At 54.3% G+C, this 19945-nt stretch overlaps 1 protein-coding gene across 1 annotated transcript; it reads right to left on the reverse strand.

The window, feature by feature from the left end:
- Nucleotides 1–12001: 12001 nt before the first annotated feature.
- CORC01_04316 (hsp90-like protein) lies at nt 12002–19736 on the reverse strand (the record flags this gene model as incomplete). The annotated part of the gene is made up of 4 exons (XM_022615964.1): nt 12002–12445; nt 12499–17025; nt 17105–19493; nt 19606–19736. 4 exons carry the CDS (start codon nt 19734–19736, stop codon nt 12002–12004), a joined length of 7491 nt encoding a protein of 2496 aa, XP_022477479.1.
- Between the last annotated feature and the right edge of the window lie 209 nt (nt 19737–19945).

A 19945-nucleotide genomic window follows, 5' to 3' on the forward strand; every position in this document is an offset into this window, starting at 1 on the left:
ACTACCAGGCGTTTAACGCATTTGATCAACCGCTGAGATGAGTCGACGTCATTTTTTGTAGGCGTCCGCAGACCGAGTATATAGGTAAACACGTGTGACAATGGCAATGCGTAAGGGCATGGTAAAGTCATGCTGTCAACTTTGATTTGAGTTCATACACAAACAACGTCGAGGAGTATTTCCAAAGCACACAACTGTAGTCGTCGGCCTAAGGGCTGCGGTTCGGGGTATTCCATTGTCTGAGATCTTGGGCCCGCTCCAGATGGCGGGATGCGTGAGGTCAAGTTCAACATGTCAAAATGCCAATGTCCAGAAGCACTTTGATGTGGAATCGGAGAACTTTCCCAGGGATCGATATCCAGCAAGCCATTCTACGTTGAGCAAGCCTTCTCGACCAGGCAATCTGGTGGCACAATCCCTCCACATTCCGGCGGCGTGGCTGATACCCGAGGGGGGGAGGGGGGGTCAATCAAGACAAGGCGAACCGCGAGGTTGAGATCGATAAACTACCTTGGTCTGTGGGCGCTTTCGTGGCGCTGTCTCTTGCTCTCTTGCTGCTTGGAAACCTGTCAATGGAGGTCGTTCGGAAGAGCCAGGCTGCCGGGGCCTGATGCTTTGCTGGCCGAGATGTCATGGAGAGACCCCAATCCTGAACGGCCCGCTCCAGAATAATCCGGTGGTAGCGGCGGGAATCCTAACTGGTTCAACGGCGCCAGGTCCCAACGGCCGCAGCTCGGGTGCAAGTTCTTGTATCGTCTGCCGCCCACCAGCGCTCGTCTCACCCTCTGTAGTCTGCGGCAGGCAAGGAAAGGCCTCTTCCTCCACTCCTGTACCGCCTTGCCCCGATCAAGCCATGCGTACATTTGCTATCCGTACATTGGCTTTGAAAAAGGACTGCACCCGGAGATGGTGCAGGTCTGCCATCGCGTTGTCTACGTGCAGAGCAAGCAGCGGAAGCAAGTACTCGGATGTACGTATAGATAGTCATAGCTTGTTTTGATACTGGTTTAGCTACAGGGGACTGACCGGAACGGGAATGGTGGTCGAACGCACCGAGAACCGAGAAGATTGCAAGCGTTATGAGCGCGGTCCACATTGGCAACTGTGCGCAGATGAGGTAAAACTTCAAAGTGATCAATCCAAATTGCCCAACGGTCAAGGCACCATTATCAGGCAATGTCCGGCTAGGCGGCGAAGTGACGAACCGCAATCTGGGCCTACTCGAATCTGTGCTGCCGTCGCCTGCGGTAGTGTCATGGCTTCAACCAATGGTGGTAGGCGGCAGAGTTCTTGCTGTCCATACGCAGTAGAGCCGCAGCAGGCGATGGCGACCTTGACGTGGGCCTGGCCTCGTTGCCTCGGTCATCCATCACCTTAGCCCTGCCACTCAAGCAAGGTGAGTCTGAGGCGCTATCAGCTGGCAAGCTAGGTGCCACCGACATGCGGGATCAGTCACGCAGAAGTCTATCGCGGGATTCGACATGGAGGAAGAAGTGATAAGTGACCAGGAGCCGGGGTTGAGGTTGTTGCAGGTTGAATTTACATCGTTCTGTGCATTGTGTAGATGAGATGCTCGGCTCGACATCTTGTTCGTAGGTAGTAGAAAGGGACAGCAGCGAGCACTCACATCAGGGAACTATTACCCCAGGGATTGGATGGCGTAAGGTTACACCCGGCAAGATTCCTGAGAGGCGGTTGCTGGATATCATTCTGTCAACCGAATATGGAATGGTCGATCAGCACCGCAAGAGGGGTTATGCCGACAGGCTCATCCTGGATTCCCTGGCTGACTGCTCACGCTGCTTCAACTCGGCTCACTTACAGAGTGGTTCAGAGACGGGTTTTGGCCGCGTCATTGGATGCAACTCCCAGCCAGCAGCGGCGCAGTTGCCAAAAGAGGATATAAACTCTCTTCAGTAGTTTCTCGTTACGCAGCATGGAGGAAGGCGGTGGCGGCCAAGATTTCGGAGCATTCGCCCATGTAGAAGCGAGCGGTACCCTGTACACCCAGGGTCGGTGCCCGGTGGTACAGAACTCGCTCGACTGTACTGTGGCTTACTTCCATTGAGACTCGAGGGGCCGGTCAGCTGTAAAAATAGCCTTTGGCGTTGCACTGGGTACGAGAAATGGTGTTCTCGCCATGCCCGTTGCACCGTTTTGATGGACTCGACATGGTATCAGAATATATCCCGTGAATAGCAATGCATAGCGACAAGAAACAGACAATAAACACGAAGACAAGGAAGAGGGGAAAACAAACCTGAGCGTGATAGGGAATGTGTGTGTGTGCGTGTGTACTCTGTGCGCAGTAGAAAGCCGGTAGGGTCGCCGTGGCTGTGGGTGTTGTTGATTTCTTTTTTGGTGGTGGGGTTTGGTGTGCCTCTCTTCGTGGCGGACTGAGGGACTGGGCTAGACCGAAATCTGGAATCCAGATTCTCGACTTTTGGACCCAGCAAATCTCTTTGCACTTGCAAATGCGATGGCACCCGGACGATCCCAGATCGCCTTCATCGAATGTTGGCCAATCAGCAGGGGCGGCACTTTCTCCTCTGAGAAGTTTGTGGCAGGCGCGGCCCCGTCTCTCATTTGGCTCTAGGCTTCTTCTGGATGAGGATGGAGACCAATCTGCATGTTCTCGCGGTACGTATCGCGTCGAGGGTGTGAGAACAGGGGAGATGCGTGGATGTATCTCGCTCCTTCTTCACAACCACGACGTTTTCCTGAAAACCCCACCCCTGCTCATCCACCCAGTCGGAATGAGCTCTGAGGGAAAGACATTGGGAAGCTAAAAGCTTGCGGAGCTGGACGACAGGAGTACCCCTGTCGAGACTATGAATCTGAAACACGGTGACGAGGAAACAGGGGTCATCCATTTCACCCACGTTGACCACCACTGCAGTCACAACTGACCTTACGACTCACCATCACCAAGTACATAGGAGCGGGAGAAGGAAGGAGGATGACCGAAAAAAAAAAAAGAAATGAAAATGAAAAAGGAAATGACGCTCAACTTTATGAGAGATAGGAAGCAGCAATTACCAAACAACTACCGCTCATGGAACCAACTTTAATTTTCCGGAATTGCATACCTAGGCTCGGCCAGAACGCGTTGGAATTGTCCAATCCGTCGCCAGGCGCAATCCGGTTCACTCCCTCGATTTGAGGTTCCTTTCATCCCGTTGCAGCTATTCAACCTCACTACGACAGACCTTTCCCAGCCCTCGTCCAAGCATCCTGCAAAACATATACTATCTATCCACTCTGTATCCGTACCCACTCGTCAATCCGCCATTTTCGTTGCCAGGGACGTCGTCTCTTACGGACGTACGCATGTATTACTCCGTATCATTCAGACCCCAACGCCCACAAACGCTCTCCACCGCTGTAAATGGCCGCGGACGACCTGGCGTTGACGTGCTGGGCGACCGCCACCTTGGCATAATCTATACTGGTAGTCTATCCATACGATTACTTCCTCTTTCTCTCGTCCGAAACCAAAACAGGTTGAAGCTGCTCGGAACGTGCATGACAAGCTTCGGCCGACGCCACGGATCTCAACACTAATTTTGCGGCTCTGGGGCATGTCTCTTTGCTGGCTTGGGGCTCGATCCAACAGTTGGCCTTCATCTTCGACGCCAGCTCAGTTTGTCGAGACTGATGCATGCCACCAACCACCATCACTCGGCCTTCCATCTCTTACCGAAATCCATCATGTCGCCTCTTCCGGCCAGCGTGAAGCCGCGCCTTTGTTGATGCATTTGCAAGCCCGCCAACAGCGACACCGCAGCGCACGCGAGATGCTCTGTCAATTTCATCTGGGAATTGTGCGACGGTGTTGCACTTCCGTGATGGCCCACGGAACACCGAGGCATGGCCGCTGCCCCCATCCTCGGGGCCGGACAACGCCACATCCCTGCCCGTTCAGTTCACCCAACCGCTGCACGAATCCCTAAATCACAATTTCCCCAATGCCGTCAGCCCTGGGCCCGTCAGACCCTGCTAGGCCGCTGCTGGATACATCCACACCCTCCTCAGCCTTCCACTGACCAATTTGGTGGCGGTTTCACTTCACCGTTCTCTTCAAGTGCTCACGAGGGAGTTGGGAGGCTCTCGAACTCGGATATGAAAAAGTACCCTCTAAGGCACAGCTATATTACGGTGTATTCGGTTCGGAGTCCGCCATGCTCAACATCAACAAACTGGCATCGCGAACATACGGAATGACGCACCAGGGCTTGAGATTCCTCCTTCGACTGCACTGAACCTACCGTTTGCCACCCCGCCGCTATCAGAGGAACTTTCTCAGTTACCGCAACCCAGGGGCTCAACTGAAGACTTTGCGGCGACGATTATGAAATCGCGGACTTCCGGGGAGAACAATTGCGGAGTGAACGGTGCGCCAATTGCCCACGACCGCGAGCGCATGTCCCGCTGCACCAGCCAAGCATGATTTCAGCATGTGACGATTTGCAGCGCAGAACTGCTTATCTGCATTCTGTGTCGATGTTCACCAACGGGACACGCAAAGCGCATTCCTCAGCTGCAACCGACAATTTGCTTGGTTTCGTCCAACCGAAAGCTTTGTCCAGAGTAGTGCCCATGCCTACGACTCCCGCAGCCTGCTAACTTCAGTATTTATTGGTCCCAAGGCTGGGGTCTGATCCAGCTCGGTTCCCGCCGGTAAGGTGAAAGTCGAGACCGACCTGGCATTGTTCTCCAACGATTTCAGCCCTTCTAAATCTCGGCGTGGTACGGATATCAGGCAGGCATGTTCTGTCAGATGCCACCTCAAAGGACGGTCAGCTCAACATAGCCAATATCGAAGCTAGCTAGGCAGGCACCTGGACGGGAATAAGGCACGATCGCCAAAGACGGCCCAGCCGTATGTGGCAAACATGTGCTTTGCATGCGTTGCGCGGTGCGTGCTGCTCGTGCTTTTGCTACGCTGATCCTCCACGAAGCTTGCCCTAAAGATCGGCATGGGAGAGGGGGAAGGGGCCTGGCTATCGGCGGAACGCGATCGATGGGCCAGGGAGAACAGGACGGGGACGGATAATGAATATCAACCAGCCCCACGGGCGACACCTCAACAGCTCGCCAGCTTTGCCTGCACACCCACACCGTTCGAGTGGCATCGCTACGCAACAAGTCCCGTTCCTTCGGCTCGTGGGAGCTCGCGCAACTGTCCTACATGCCTAAAAAGATCTGTTGACCGAGCTGATCCGCGATGAGGCTGCATGACGATCCTGGACCGCGTGATTAGCGAAGTGGAAGAGTATCCTCAACCAAGCTCAAGCTCCGGTAGCGCAGTCTTTCAGGGCAGCCTAGACTTGAGCAACGAAGACGCATCTGTGTGACTACCATCACACAGTAGTCTTGCCCTGTTCTTCTCGTTCGAGACTCTGTGACTTTCCAGCGCGCCGTTCTCGCGCCGTCCCTCACGAGCCACTTGGTCTGCGAACCTTGCGCCAAGGTGGACCCTCAATCAGAAGCCGGGTTGGATCATGCAGTCAGCTAACAGCTTTGCCGCTGCGAGCGGCGCCAGACTAGCCTCTGTGCCTCTTTGACCTGTTACATCTTCGTGCAGTAAAATGGCTTCGACAAGCACGCCGCAGTATTGGCTCGCCTCTGCCTGTCACAGGGCAGATCAACACATCATTCGGAAGGCGTGTAAGGTTGACAGGTGTCTCCCCAAAGCGACGACAACACGGTACGCTATTTCATGGCTCCCTGAGACAATATCGTCTCTATCGAACCCATGAGCTGGCCCTGGCAGGCGACTGCATGCCATGTTCTGCCAGGCTGCCCTTTCTGTGTGAACTCAATCTCCTGGCTCAAATGTCCGTACTTGTGTCTCGACTCTCGAGGGGCTCTGGCCACCGGTTCCCGAGTCGACGCTAAGTCATGGAGAATTCTGTATCGAAGCACCTCTTCGTCATCTCCTGTGCGAGGAACCATGGCTGGCCTGCTCGTGGGTTCCAGAGAGATTGGAGGGCAAAATGTCGCCAGGTTTCCCCTTCCGATCCCCCTTCCGCTCTCCAGAACGCCAATGTGGCCGGGGACTAGGGTCTTCTCAGCCGGCTCTCCGACATTCTGTTGATTGGATCAAAGTTTCAATGGGAGTCTCTAGCGAGGTGAAGCTCGACTGATTGCGGCATTGGACTCGCTAGCTTTTGTCACAAGTTTATTAGGTGGAGAAAGTCAACCCGCTTGCCCTCCCATCTTATGCATCTCGTCTCATTTCTTTCTGCTCGACTCGACGATGGTGCTAGGGAGGGGCCCGTAACGCGCTGGCTGATTCGGGACCATGGCCTCTCGAGTATCCCTGCCGTTCCGTTTTGAGACGACTGGACACTTCAAGTATAAGGCCGCCGTCCGAAATGCTCTTCGACGATGCTTATAAGGCTTTCGTCAAAGATAAATGAAGGTAGCGAGGGATACTACCCTGCCACGCCTCGGATCCTCGGAGAAGGAGATGGACCCGCACATCAAGGTGACTCCCTGTTCCCACCGCCTCTTGCTAGGGGGAGCCGGGCGAATGTCCATAGGCAGGTCCAGGCCAGACTCGCGAGAGCTCGCCTAAGCGTACAACAACCTCATTCTGTCGTGAAGTGGGGGATGCACAAGCAAGGAGAGGATATGCGAGTGTTCCTGGCAGATGCGGGCTGGACGGCAAGACGGTAGCATCCAATTTGCAAGGCGCAAGACCTTGTTTCCCTCCTTTTTAGGCCTCGTAGGGTTTCATCTCTTCCATCACGGCGAACTCAGCAACATCTCGGCCGACTATGCGAGGGCATTTGCTGAAGCATAGCACCGCCCGCTTGTCAGATTAGGCTAAGATTCTGACTGAGGCTAGATTCAAGGCACGTCATTCACACGAGTTTTTTTTCCCCCGTTATGCAATGGCGTCCCAAGGGCAGTGTGCAGGGAGGGCAGCCATTGTGAACAGGAGTTGGAGGCGGCTAGACATACCTAGTCCAGGTCATCAGCGCCCTACCGAGACAACGGCAGGGCTAGTCAGTGGCACTTGGCCATGCGGACGTTCCCCGGCGAGAAGAGGCCTTTCTCTTTCCACCCAGCGCCCCGATATAGAAATGATCTTTGAGGGTTGCATCTCGAAGCATACGGATACTGTAGCCAAACCCGTTTTCCAACCTCCAGTGTCCAAAGCCCCCCAATCCACAAATACCACATCCGGCGAGTCGCATAACGACAGGCCAACCAGCCAGGGAACCGGGACTGGCACCGAGTTGCCAGAGGCATGGGGTGCCACTAATTCCGCACTATGTTTTCTCTCCATGTTCTCACACGCCCAAATCCCTACCCATGCTAACTGTTGTGCCTGAGAGGATGAGGCTTGAGCGAGCTCATCCGCATCGGAGGCTTAAGGCGAAACAAATGTTCGCCTCCCGTCTCACGGGCTTGTGTCTGCCGTGTGCACCGAGGAGGTTCTTTACCATTCCCACCTTCCAAGAGAAAAACAGACTATGATTGTACGCGGATAACGGAGTAGGGGCGGCACGGGGATAGGACAGAGTCAGCAGGACGCATTGCGGAAGAAGGAAGGGAACGGGGTGACGGGCGACGCGAGGATGGACGGACGGACGGACGGAGAATGGCGAGGCAGACACTACTACGTAGGTGTTGGGCGACTCTGAGTCTGAGTCTGAGTCTGCACCCCTCCCCCCCCTACAACCGAGGGAGATTGAAGCCGCGCTGGACAAGCGGAGGGGCGGAAATCATCATGGTTAGGCGAAGAAGCCAAGCAGGGTGCTCTCGCAACGGTCGGTACGAAACGGTAATCAGGCACCTCTCTCCAGAACCTTCCCGCCCTCGCCCAGCCCTTCCCTTCCCTTCCCTTCCCCACCACCAGGGAGATGAGAAATAGATGGATCGCGGGGGCTTGGCATCAAGCAGAAGGAAAGGAAGCAGCATGAGAAGCTCTAGAAGGAAAAGCAAAGCCTCATCATTAAAGGGATCCTGGGGTCCTCCTCGCCATTGCCCCTCTCCCCGGTCATGAGTGGGTCCTCGTCGTGTTTTCGGCATTTCCTCAACTCGGCGTAAGCATCCACATGGAGAGAGAGAGGCTGGGGGCAAGCATTCAGGACGTGTAACTTGTGAGTTGAACGTCGTGTTCCGACGACCGACGAGCGTCTTGAAATATTTTGGCGTGGCAGGCTGATGTTCTGCCCACAACCCACCCCACCGGCCCCGACTCATCTCTGTCTGTTATCCATTTCCCCTCCTGACTGCCCCTCTTCCTGCTTCAATCTCAACCTGGAATCAGAGTTTGAACTCTGAAGATGAGATGGAAAATTTTGCTTGTCACGAAGCCTCCATGGAGGTGAGATCATGCCTGTTGGTTATCAGGCGACGAAATGGGATCTGCGATAGACCGAGTATGGACGACGGCAGCGAAATAAGACCGCATAATGAGCTAGCACAGACGTGAGGGGGTGTGAACTCTGTTGGTCCGAACATGGGATGATCCTGTGATCTGAGCTGCTGCATGACGTGGACGACGAGCAGCCTTTTTTATTTTATTTTTTTAAACTACCTCTTGATTTTTTTTTTCTGCTCCTCTTGGGTGTAGGGAACATACGTGCTCGATCCGGACAAAAGGTGTGATGACATGGGACGGAAACCATCTACTCATCACTTGTTTCCTAGTCCGATCCAACATTCTGCTGATGCGAACTAGTGCGCGTTTGGGTTTGTGACCATCAGACTGACCCAATATCGAAACGAATGGAGCTCGCCTCCCTATTGTGGGATGATGCCTCTGTTTAGAATGAGCGTTTCATGGGATTTGTATTTATTTTTTCTGGAACTAGACGGAGGGGCGAGCACAACGAATCAGGCAAGAGGCAGAGCGGAACGGAAATAGGCAAGGGAAAGAGAAAAAAAAAAAAAAGGAAGAAAAAATTTCGTGTCGAGTTTCATCAAAGTACATGCCCAGTCACAAAACGGCGAGGCAGATTTTCTCCCTTGGTTCGTGAAAAATATCATCCCTCTCCTGTACCTGCCTGCGAGAGAAAGAGAGAGGGAGTGAGGAAGAGGCCCCAGCAGTAGAGGAAGAAGATAGCTCCGGATAGAAACACAGAAGGAAACGAAGCTCCACATCGGCCCTTCTCTCACATTGCGGCGGCTTCGTTGCCGGACTCCGGTTGACGAGTACGTTGGCCCCAAGTTGCTCGGCGATGGATTCAGGTGCAATCTCGTTTTTCTCTCTCTAGCTCTCTTTCTCTCTGTCTCTCTCTCCAATCTCTATCTATCTCTTCCCTTTCCCTCTTTGTGTTGCATGTAATCACATCCCCTTGGTGGTCATCTTGTTTTCTCTTCTCTGAGCTCTTCTACAGTGAGAATGGGTGACGTGAAGTCATGGGGGAGGCCGGGAGGGAGGGGGCCCTTCCTACAAATGAGGCCATTTTGCGAGTCGTTCTTGTTAAAGCTGATGACGATGGACATTTTTCTTCATCTATGATAAACCCTCTTTATTTATTTCCTTCCCTACGGAGAGTATTGTGGCCCCCATCCATCAGCTTCCCACGCCCACGTCCACGCCCACGTCCATGCCCACCCCCCCATCCACACACAAGGCTAATCTGGAGCTCCGAGGGACTGAACCCCAGTGATTCAATTTCGACATCCTTGTCCAGCTGATAAGATGTGGCGATGCGTTATAGGCCTGTTCAGGGTTCTTCTTTTCTGAATGAAGCTTGGATCGCAGAGCCCCCGGACGAAAAGAGAGAGAGAGAGAAAGGAGCCGTAGTAGATGCAAAATCCTCACGAGATCGCCAAATGGGGACTACTACGGGTTCCCAGCAAGCATAGAAACCTGCCGGTCCACCCCTTCGCGTTCTTCCTTCCATTTGAAATTCCAAACGGCCCCCCGCCCCAAACGGTGAATAGACATTCCCCCTTGCCCCGGCTTTCCCGGCAAGGTAACGGGTATGAATGAGATGAACTGTATCGTCCTCACCGCTGGCCGTCGGCCGTGTAAGTAAGATGAAGACGACGATGACGGGCGGTGGGAGTTGCGGACAAGGCGTGAACGCGTAGACCCTGTCCTTCTTCTTCCTTCTCCTCCTCCTCCTCTTCCTCCTCCTTCCTTACGTCCCTTCTCCCTCCCCAGTCCTTGCCCAAGGGCAGTTGCTGCTAGATGAACAATACGAGGGAAATCTGAATCCTCAGAACCGCAAAAGGGGGGAAGAACACATAGAGTCATTGGTAAGGGGGTGGGGATGCTATCCCCCAACCTTCCTTCCACCTCCTCCGTTTGACTTATTTGAGAAGCCCGCTGAAAATGTTTTTTTTTTGTGATTCACCACCCGCGCGATCACCCGTTCAGCAGTCGGATGCGAGCGAGCGAGGCGAGGCGAGGGAACGAGGCGAGACGAGCAACCTGGCTTCTAGCTTCTTCCCCTCCTTTTCCCATCCCCAAGACCCTTGGCTTGTCTTTTGATGGCCAAGTGAAATGCTCCGTGTCTCATTCTGTGATATCCAGCCAGGCGCGATGGAGGGATCCGAAACCTCGCAGTCACAGGGCCCGTCGTAAACTTCCGAGGAGAAGACCAGTTTGGGGCCCCGAAAGGGGCAAGGAACTCGCGCGCAAGAGAGACAGAAATAGAAGGAGAGCGTGATAATGAGTCTGTGAGAAAGAGAGAGAGAGAGAGACAGAGAGGGGAGAAAGAGAGGAAAAAGAAAGAATCAAGAGAGACGAACCGCAATGTCTTAGACGCTAAATCAAATCAAAAAAAAAGGATATTCTTCTTTCCCATGTAGGATCGGGGATCGTGGGTGAGACACAGTTGGGGGCTGGGCGCCCCGATTAGGGATGAGAGAGAGAGAGAGAGAGTGTTGGATGGGATTTGCATTTCTGGATCTTGTCGTCCTCTTCCTCCTTTCCAATGTCCCCGATATCAGACATGCCAAAGACCGTGTGTGTGTGGCTGGTGTAGTGCAAAAGGGCGGCCGCGCGAGCGCAATCTGCAGGTTCCAAAAAAAAAGGGGGCGGAAGGGGGTGTATTGTGGTGGTGGTGGTGGTTCGTTTGTTGTTGGTGAATGGGCGGGTACGCGGGGAGAGTGAGGGACCAAACAGACAATCGGCAGAGGATTTGCAATTCTAGCTCGTCTAGGCCCATCTGTACATTCCCGTTGTCTCAAACCATCTCATGCACGTCAACGGCGCCTCTTGCAACAGGCTGGGCTGACTGTAACAGACGCAGACAAGAGAGACAATACGTACATGCAAAGATACCAGACAGAGGGAGCAGAGGGAGGGTGAGAGACGGAGAGAGAGAGAGACTGGGGTGGACGGCTCCCCGTCATCGGCTTACCTCTCTGCACCGTACGTACGGGCATGCTGGACATAAGCTGCTTCACCTTCAGACTCTTGGCAAGACAGGACGAGGCAACCGCTCAACTGCAAGATGCGGAAGATGGCCCGACGATCATTTGCAATGAAGTAAGATTCCTTTTGCCTCCTAAACTCCCTTAACCGTCGACGGGCAGGCTACGTGTCCTGGCGATGCTATGGCCCGGAACTCGGATACTTGGAAGATGCCGTTGAACTCCCTTGGTTCCCCTTCCGGTAATATCAGACACGATTCCCTCAACTGTTAAACAAATCAATGGCGGAGACGCCTCGCCTCCCGCGTGGACAGAGACCAATGAGTCTCCTTGAGTCTCTTTTCCCTCCCTTCTTTTGACCCTATGCTGTGCACCTATTAGGCCATGTTGAGGTGAGACAACACAGGAGATAATCGGGACCGAGTTGAAGTAAATCCAGCTTCCACTCTGACCACCCGCGTTTTCCATGTCTGCTGGAATCACGCCCTTCACGTAAGACTCTCCCCCTTCTCCACCTCGGCCACATTTGCCTAGGCTGGCATGTACCGAATGTCTTTTCTAATTAGACGGCATCGTTCACCCGTTTCGACACCCCTGCCTAAACGTCCAGTCCCGTGGATCGAAAGGGAAGGAGGCGGCCTCTGTCGCCTTAGCTTGGGAAGATCTTGTCTCTGCTGCTGGACCCCTGCGAACTCATACTACTGCGGTTTGTGTGGTATGGTAAATTCTCCGGCTTGAGATTTTCATCCGTCGACGAGGCTATACCCTGGCGCTGCGGCGCTTTTTTGGTGAGCACTGCCCTAGGTTTCTCGGCCGGTAGCGACTCGCTGCTGGTACGTGTCTTGGTCAGCTTGCGAGACGCACGTTTCTGCGATGGCGCTTGCGACTGCGTCTCGGCAATGGAACCCAGGTCCGTAGTGGACCTGAAGTCGCTCGATACGCGGCTGGGTGTCGAGCTACTGTCCGATGGTCGGCTATACGCCGGGTTATCTCTGATTGGGAGATGGAAGCTGGCTGCGGCTCCGTTGAGGTCGGTGGTTATGTACGACGGCGAAGTGGAAGAAGAGCGGATGGCATCAGGAGATGAGGCGGCCTGGGTGGCTGTTAGCGTTGAAGCCTCGAAAATCCGAACAGAGACTCGCTTACAGATGCTTGAGGGCTGACATAGGTGTCCAGCTTCTTCTTCAACACCTCCGAGCGCACCGGCTTCGCAAGATAGTCGTTCATGCCGGCCGCCAAACACTTCTCTCGATCCCCTTGAATGGCCGAAGCCGTCATGGCAATAACGAGGACTTTCCGTACAACATCTATAGAATCCTTCCGAATCATCTTGGTTGCCTCGTAGCCGTCTAGCACGGGCATCTGGACGTCCATGAGGACCACATGATAAGGTCGACCTTCTCTAGCCTTCTGCCGCAAGCCCTCGACTGCCTTCAACCCGTTCTCGTAGGCATCCACGGTGGTATAGCCCAGTCGCTGCGCATATTGGATGGCAATTTTCTGGTTGATGGGGTTGTCCTCTGCGACGCAAATCCTAATTTGATCCTTGGGAATAGCGGTGAGGTCCAAGAACGGATTGGGTGACTCGCTGCGCTCGAGGAATGCAGAGCGCTCGACGGCGGGAGGAGATTTCATCTGTTGCGCGTCTCCGGCAGACACGTCGGACTTGGCCTTGTCGAAAGTTACCTTGAACCATGCCGTTGTTCCTACGCCTTCTTGGCTGTCGAGTTGGATCTTGCCTTTCATCATAGTTTCGATCAAAGACTTGCAGATACTCAGACCGAGGCCGCTACCGCCGTACTTGCGCGCTGTGCTGGTGTCTGCCTGGCTAAACGGTTGGAAAAGTTTGACCAATTGCTGCTGGGGAATACCAATCCCAGTGTCCTGAACCCTGAAGAGCAATGTTGCTTTGTCGTTGGTCTCCGAGTCCACCCGAGCACCAATTGTGATTGAACCGTCCTCGGTAAATTTCAAACTGTTGCTGATGAGGTTGCCCAGTACTTGATGGAGTCTGATGGGGTCTCCAAATATGAGCAGCGATGGCAGGTCGATGTCCTGTATAATCTTCACGTTCTTCTGTTTTGTCTTTTGCCGGTTACTGTAGGACACCGCGCGAACAACCTCTCGGACCATTTCTTCAGGATTAAAGGCGATCACGTAGAGCTTCATTTTATCGGCTTCCATTCTGGAGAAGTCGAGTATGTCGTTGATGACTGTCAACAACAGCTCTGCCGATACCTTGATGTTATCCGCCATCTCTTGCTGATCCTTGTCCAACTCGGTGTCTTTGAGCAACTCTGAGTTGCCAATAACACCGTTGAGCGGTGTCCGCAGTTCATGTGAAACGTTGGCAAGAAATATGGACTTGGCCTTGGCGGCTTCTTCGGCGAGCTTGACGTTACGCTTGGCTTCGGCTTCAGCGTGCTTCGCTTTGGTCTCTGCTTCCAGCGCCTTAGCAAGGGCGCGCTTTTGCAGCGCAACCATGGAGACATTCTCTGCCGAAACTTTCTCTACAGCCTTCATAGCCAGGGCATTGGAGTAACTGATACCGATCTGGTTGACCAGAAGTTGGAGGACGGAAACGTTACGATCGGTGAATGAGCCTGGCTCGCCTTCCAAATAGAGCACTCCGAGAAGCGATTTAGAGCCGTGGCAGATGGGGATCGCGATGATGGCCTTGCTGAGGACGTTCCGCTGCAGCCAAGCCTCGCTCACATTACCAAAGCGCTCGTCACTGATGATGTCGGGAATGAAGACAGCCTCTCGGAAACGTGTGCAGTACAGAATAACGTTTTCGGCGACGAGGGAGGTGCCAGCGAGTGGAAGACCAGGGATATGGGCCGACGCTCCCCGTTCCGGATCGCCGCTGGCCGCGAGAGACCACCCAGACTCGTCCGAATCCTGCACCACAATGGCGGCTAGCGTAGCCGAGCCGCCGCAAGTCTGCAGAATGACATCGCACATGGTCTTGAGGAGCTCGTCGACCCGCAGAACACCGGAGATGACCTGGGATGAGAGCAGGATCGCGTGCAAATCGATCATATCGAGTGCTGGCAGACCTGCCCCAGGTTCGTTGTGCTCATGCATCGAGCCACGCCACGCACCAATCCGCTCGCCCTTGATATCGGCGATGGCTGTGTGATTGGGCTGCTGCATCCCTTCTGGTCCTTCTTCACCATCAACTGCGCGGTAGTCCACCGTGCCACTGTCTCCGGCAAAGTCGGTCTGAACCGCAGCGTCCATCGCTCTGGGGTTTCTCGTCGGGCTATGAAGGAGAACGGCGTGCTCTTCCTCAAGACGCTCAGCCACGGCCACGGCGCCGAACTGACGGTAGAACGAAATGGCATCCCTGAAAGCAGAGCGAGCTAGCCGTCGAGCCTTGCGCCTGACGAGCGCGCCGGCCATCAACGTGTTGCCTAGCGCCGCTTCAAAAATGTAATTATGCTCCTCGGCGTTATCCAGAGCCTCCTCGTAGAGCCTGACCGCGCCTCCATAATCGCCGGTCAATTCTGCGATCTGGGCCTCCAGGATCCTGGACCACGAAAGGTAGTTCACTTCGGTATAGACCTCCCACTCCTTGATCCGCTTGGTCAGATCGCGAAGGTTGTGGAGGATACTTTCGGTTTCGCCGGCCAGACTGCTAGGATCTAGACGGGGGTCATTGAGCCTCCGAAGCATGCTCCCTGCGAGAGCAAGACCGTAGAAGAACATGACCAACCTGCTGTTCCGAGCTGACCATAGATTCTGGATGGACTCGTAGCACGCTTCACCGATCTCAATGGCGCGATCGTAGTGACCGTAAATGAAGAGGGGGACTATCTCGATGCTCTCATACCAAAGAACCGACCTGTTGTCGTTTTGTGTGTTGGCTCTCAGCCATGACTTGTAGTTGGCCGAATTATGATGATCGTCAGTCATGACCTCGAGGGGATCGGTGGTCCGCGTTTTGCCCTGCAAGGCTCGACAAGCCTGCCGAACGGAGATGAGGAGGGTGCCGCCCCGCGTGTCCTGATGCCAGTTGGGGATTTCTTCACAGCCGTACTGGCAGAAAGCCTCCAGGTCGGCGCAGTTCTCGCTTGCAAAGAACTTGAGCTGTGCCGCAAGTCCAAAGCTCAGGATCGAGGAAATGCGATCCCCTGCTGCCGCTGCAAAATCGACCGAGCCCTCCAAGTGCGTCAACGCCACAGCTATCGGGATTTGAACATGCCCGATGAAGTTGGCGTACAGCATGTAGCCTCTAGCCATTGAGAAGGGATCGCGATATCGGCCGAGCAGCTCGATGCAGACGTTGCCCACCTCAACTGCGAAGCTCACCATGTTGAATCTGGCCAGGGCGATGAGACCAAGATGCAGAAAGGCCATTCCCGATTGAGGGAAGGCGCCGTGAGTGAGGTGTAGATCCAACATGACCAGGGACAGGTGGTAAAATCGCAAATAGTCGCTCCACCATGCAGCGCTGACAGTCTCTGCTAGCACGGCACCAATAGACGGCAAACTGGGGTCTGATGACGGTGGCGGATTCATGAGCTCGTTCTTGTCCATCGTCTGTATCCTCACAGACATCTTCTCGAACTGATCGTCGCATTTCTCAAAGGTCGGTTCGTCATCGAATTGCACGTCAAGTGTCTGCAGACATTCTTTCAGCGCAGCCAGCGCGGCCCTGGCATTGCCACTTTGCGCCAGTGTTCTGGACTGGAGAACATAGGCCGGCGCCTTGTCGAGAGGGCTTCGTGCACACTGGAAAATTGTCTCTAGGAGGGAGTTGGCTGCAACATGGCTGCCCATGTAGAGGTAGCATTCCGCAGCTCGTAAATGCAGCTGTATCGTCTCGTCATACGAGACATCCTCGAGGTCGTCGTTCCATGGATCCGGCTGGAGGAGGGCGACCGCTGTACTGTACAGTTTTGAGCCGGTCGGACGGGCACAATTCTCCACGGCCGACTGTGCGCATTCGGATAGTAACTTGCGGTATGACTGACGTTTAGGAACGCGCTTCTTGATAATATCGACAGACTCGCAGATGTGCGCGGCGGTGTTGTCTTTTGCTCTGGGATCAACAGAGTAATACTTCAAAAGCGTCTGCGCAATCACGAAGTGCATCTTCCGCGCATTGCATTCCTTCAGTGCTGCCGACGCCTGGATGAATCGGTCGTGGGCGAAGCGAAACCTGTCGTCAGTCTCGCTTGGAACGATGATGTAGGCCTGGACCGCGGCTTGCAGTCCATTGATTGCTTCCTGCTGAGAGTACGTCGCGTGGTATTGTTCGTTGCCCGGGCCTTGACACGATGCCTCGTCGTTGTCGTGATACTGAAACTCGCCACTGAGAAGTCGGCAAATGAGCTCAAATGAGAACGAAGACCCGAGGAGTGCCGCCCATGCCAGTATCGCTCTAGAGGCCGGGGGCAACTCGTTCAACCTCCGAGTGATGAAACCAGTATCGAGTATATCATAGTCGCTCGCGCCTTTGAAGTGCTCGAAGAGTCTATCAAGATCGAAATGCCAGTTGCTATCTCTGTAGTCGTACCAGATGCACTTCTTCCGGTAACACGCGCTCAGCATTTCCCGCATGTAGAACGGGTTGCCTGCTGTTTTGGACTGTATGACCAGAGCCAATGGGAGAACCTCCTCCTTTGGTCTGCACAGCGTCGTCGCGACGTATTGGATTATGTCGTCCTCGCACAGGGGTGTGAGTTTGATTCGGGTTACCACGGGACCTCCTGATCGTGGGAACTCTGCTTCGTGGTCAGCACACAGTGGCAGTGTTCGCAGGTGTGGGAAACTTGCCTTCAGATTCAGGGGGGTGAATGATAGATTGGACTTGTTCCGGTGATAGCTCCTCTGGCCGGTATGTTATGATGACGACCATTTTCATGCGCGCCCCAATGATCTGGGTAATCAACTCCATGGATTCATCATCTGCAAAGTGGAGATCATCCAGCACAAAGCAAATGAACTTGTGGGATGTGAACATGCGAAGCACGTCAAGAAACGTGTTCATCAACCGCATGGTTTTCGTTGCTCCGCCAGCTCGCAAGAAGTCCTGGGACGCCTGTGAAGATATGACAGTAGGCTTGTTCAAGCGGCCAGGTGAGCTTCCTGGCGATGAGCCGCGCCTCTTGAGCCCTGCTCTGATAGAGCGGGTCTGAGTTATGCCCTGGGTGATGGACACTGATCGAGGAACCGAGCTGTCCAGGGCGCCAATGAGAAAATCCGGCAACCCAAGAACCTTGTGCAGTGTCGGCCACACTGGCCGAACGTACTGCTTCAACGCCTGATGGAACGGTGTATCCGTATTCCGCTCACCGAATACCTGTTTGAACAGTGACGACAGCAGCTTAAGCAGCGGTCCGAAAGCAGTTCGGCGGGCCGTATCGAATTTTGCCGTGGCACAATATCCTCTCCTCCTGGCTTCCGCAAGGACCGACTGGTAAAGGCAGCTCTTGCCGAGGCCGCCGGCTCCTTCGACGAGGACGATCTCGCAGTGCCCTCGCCTTCGGAATTTGGCTGATCCGAGTTGACGTGACAAACTCGAGGACGATGATTCTACTGCACTGAGCCGGTTGCTGTCCGTTGGTGTACCGACACCGTCGATGAGACTCCGAGTTTCGATCGAGACCGACTGGTGTCTTTCCCATTGCCTCTCCCACGGCCTGGTCATCCTCGCAAACGGCCCAGAATTGGACGAGGCGATCGTGTCACCGGAGATTGTCTGGGTATCGGATAGAACGGATGGAACAAAACTAGCCTTTGACTGCCTAGGATCAGAGGACGTAGTATGTGTGAAGGAGCCGCTGCGCCGTGTTGTGCCTTCCGCCGAGCTTGCGCCCTCGCTCGACAGGTCTCCGCAGTCGGGGAGTTCAACGGATAGCTGTGAACCGTCAGAGAAGCGGTTATTTGCTGTCGACTTTTGGTTCATTGCGTGGCTCTTCGCGACCCGCTCAATGACTCTGATCACTTCTGCTCTCTCCTTTTGCCGCCCGATCATCATACTAGGTAGAATAAAGAAGGACGAGATGTCTTTTTCGCCAATCTTCCACTCCTTAAGCGCCAGCCAGTCGCCGTCGGTCAAAAACTGCTGTACCTTGAGAAGGTCATGCTTCAAACCACTGGCCGAGTGATATCGATCCGCAACGGTCTTGGCCGTGCATTTCTGTATGATACGTCCAATGACGTCGGGTATGTCAAGCCGAACTTGCGATACGTTGGGAATTCTCCGGCCTAAAACGCCTTGCACGATGTCTAGGGGCGCCTCGCCGTCAAACACTGGCTGTTGTGTAAGCAATGTCCAGAAAACGACTCCTAGGGAGTAGATGTCGGTCCGACTATCAGGTTCCGCCGGCATACGACCTGTCTGCTCCGGACTAATGTAGAGGAGCTTATTCTTCGCGCCCAACTTTCTCGATAAGCTCGACCACGAGGTGCTCGATAAGCCGCCCTCGAATGATCTTGTGCCCGTACCGTAGTTGATCAGCTTGACTGAATTCGTCTCAATGTTGAAGTGAAAGGCGTCCGGCCTGATCTCTCCATGCGTAATCACCTGTCCATAGTGGAGGATTTCCAGGCATTGACTGGCGCCAATTGCAAAGTCAAGAAAATATTGCAGGTCTATCGGGGGCTTCAAGCGTAAGTTCTGTTTGCGATACGCCTCGTATCGGTCATCAACCTTCCTAGCCTTGTAAAAGGCCGGCCCCATGTCCATTAGATCAAAGAGGTAGTTCTGGCCAGGATGCTGGTAGATTGCAACTACAATGGAACCGCGATCGCCGGGGTGAGGGGCAAGACGGATGAAGTCGAGTGGCTTAACAATATGCAACCCTTGAGGGTCGGCCGTGGCGAATAGGTTCTTAGCTATGTGGAAGGCTCTCTCCTCGCGAAGCACATGGTAGGAGACGCGAGCCACTACTGGCTCTTCTACATAAGATATCTCTGCGGCTCCGGAGGGTATGGCGGGCGGAGAGGTCGCCGAGAAGTCGCTGCTCGCATCGCTGGGCAGGCCTGAGTGAAGGCTTGAGGAGCTCGCATGTTCGGAGGGCGACGGCCGGCCCGACTGTAGTCTCGCGATCGAGCCGGGACTCGAGGCGGGTAAGGATGAAGAGGAAGAGGGCTGGTAAGGAGATACGAATCTGGTGCCACAAACGTGCCTGTCCGCGCAAGTTAGATATCATCATATTATGTGAATAAAGAAAAGATGATAGAAATTGTCGCCGGTGCCCAGCTGGTGACAAGCCATTGGAGGGTGGGAGCGGGACTCACCAGATGTCGTAAGACGTGTGAAAGGGAAGCCGGGACTCGTCCCAGGTATAGCCGGCAATCTGGCGAAGGCGCTCAAAAAGGCGCGATGGAGGGTCGAAATTGTCGTCCGACACGAGGGCAGTGTCGTCCATCATTGAGGCCGATCATAGGCGCAAGCCGGAGCTTGGACGCCGAGAGAAGTTGTCGATGGTGGGGTTGGATGGGTGGGTGGGTGTGTGGGATTTCGGTGCGCGCAGTACTTTGGTATCGGTATCGGCCTTTGTTTCGCAGTCGGCGATGTCGTCGTCGCGAGTGTCAAAATTGACGTAGATGGGATCGTGGTTGTCAGCTAGAGACTGAT

Source organism: Colletotrichum orchidophilum (assembly GCF_001831195.1).
Source record: "Colletotrichum orchidophilum strain IMI 309357 chromosome Unknown Scaffold_28.1, whole genome shotgun sequence".
In the NCBI taxonomy this organism is placed as follows: Eukaryota; Fungi; Ascomycota; class Sordariomycetes; order Glomerellales; family Glomerellaceae; genus Colletotrichum; species Colletotrichum orchidophilum.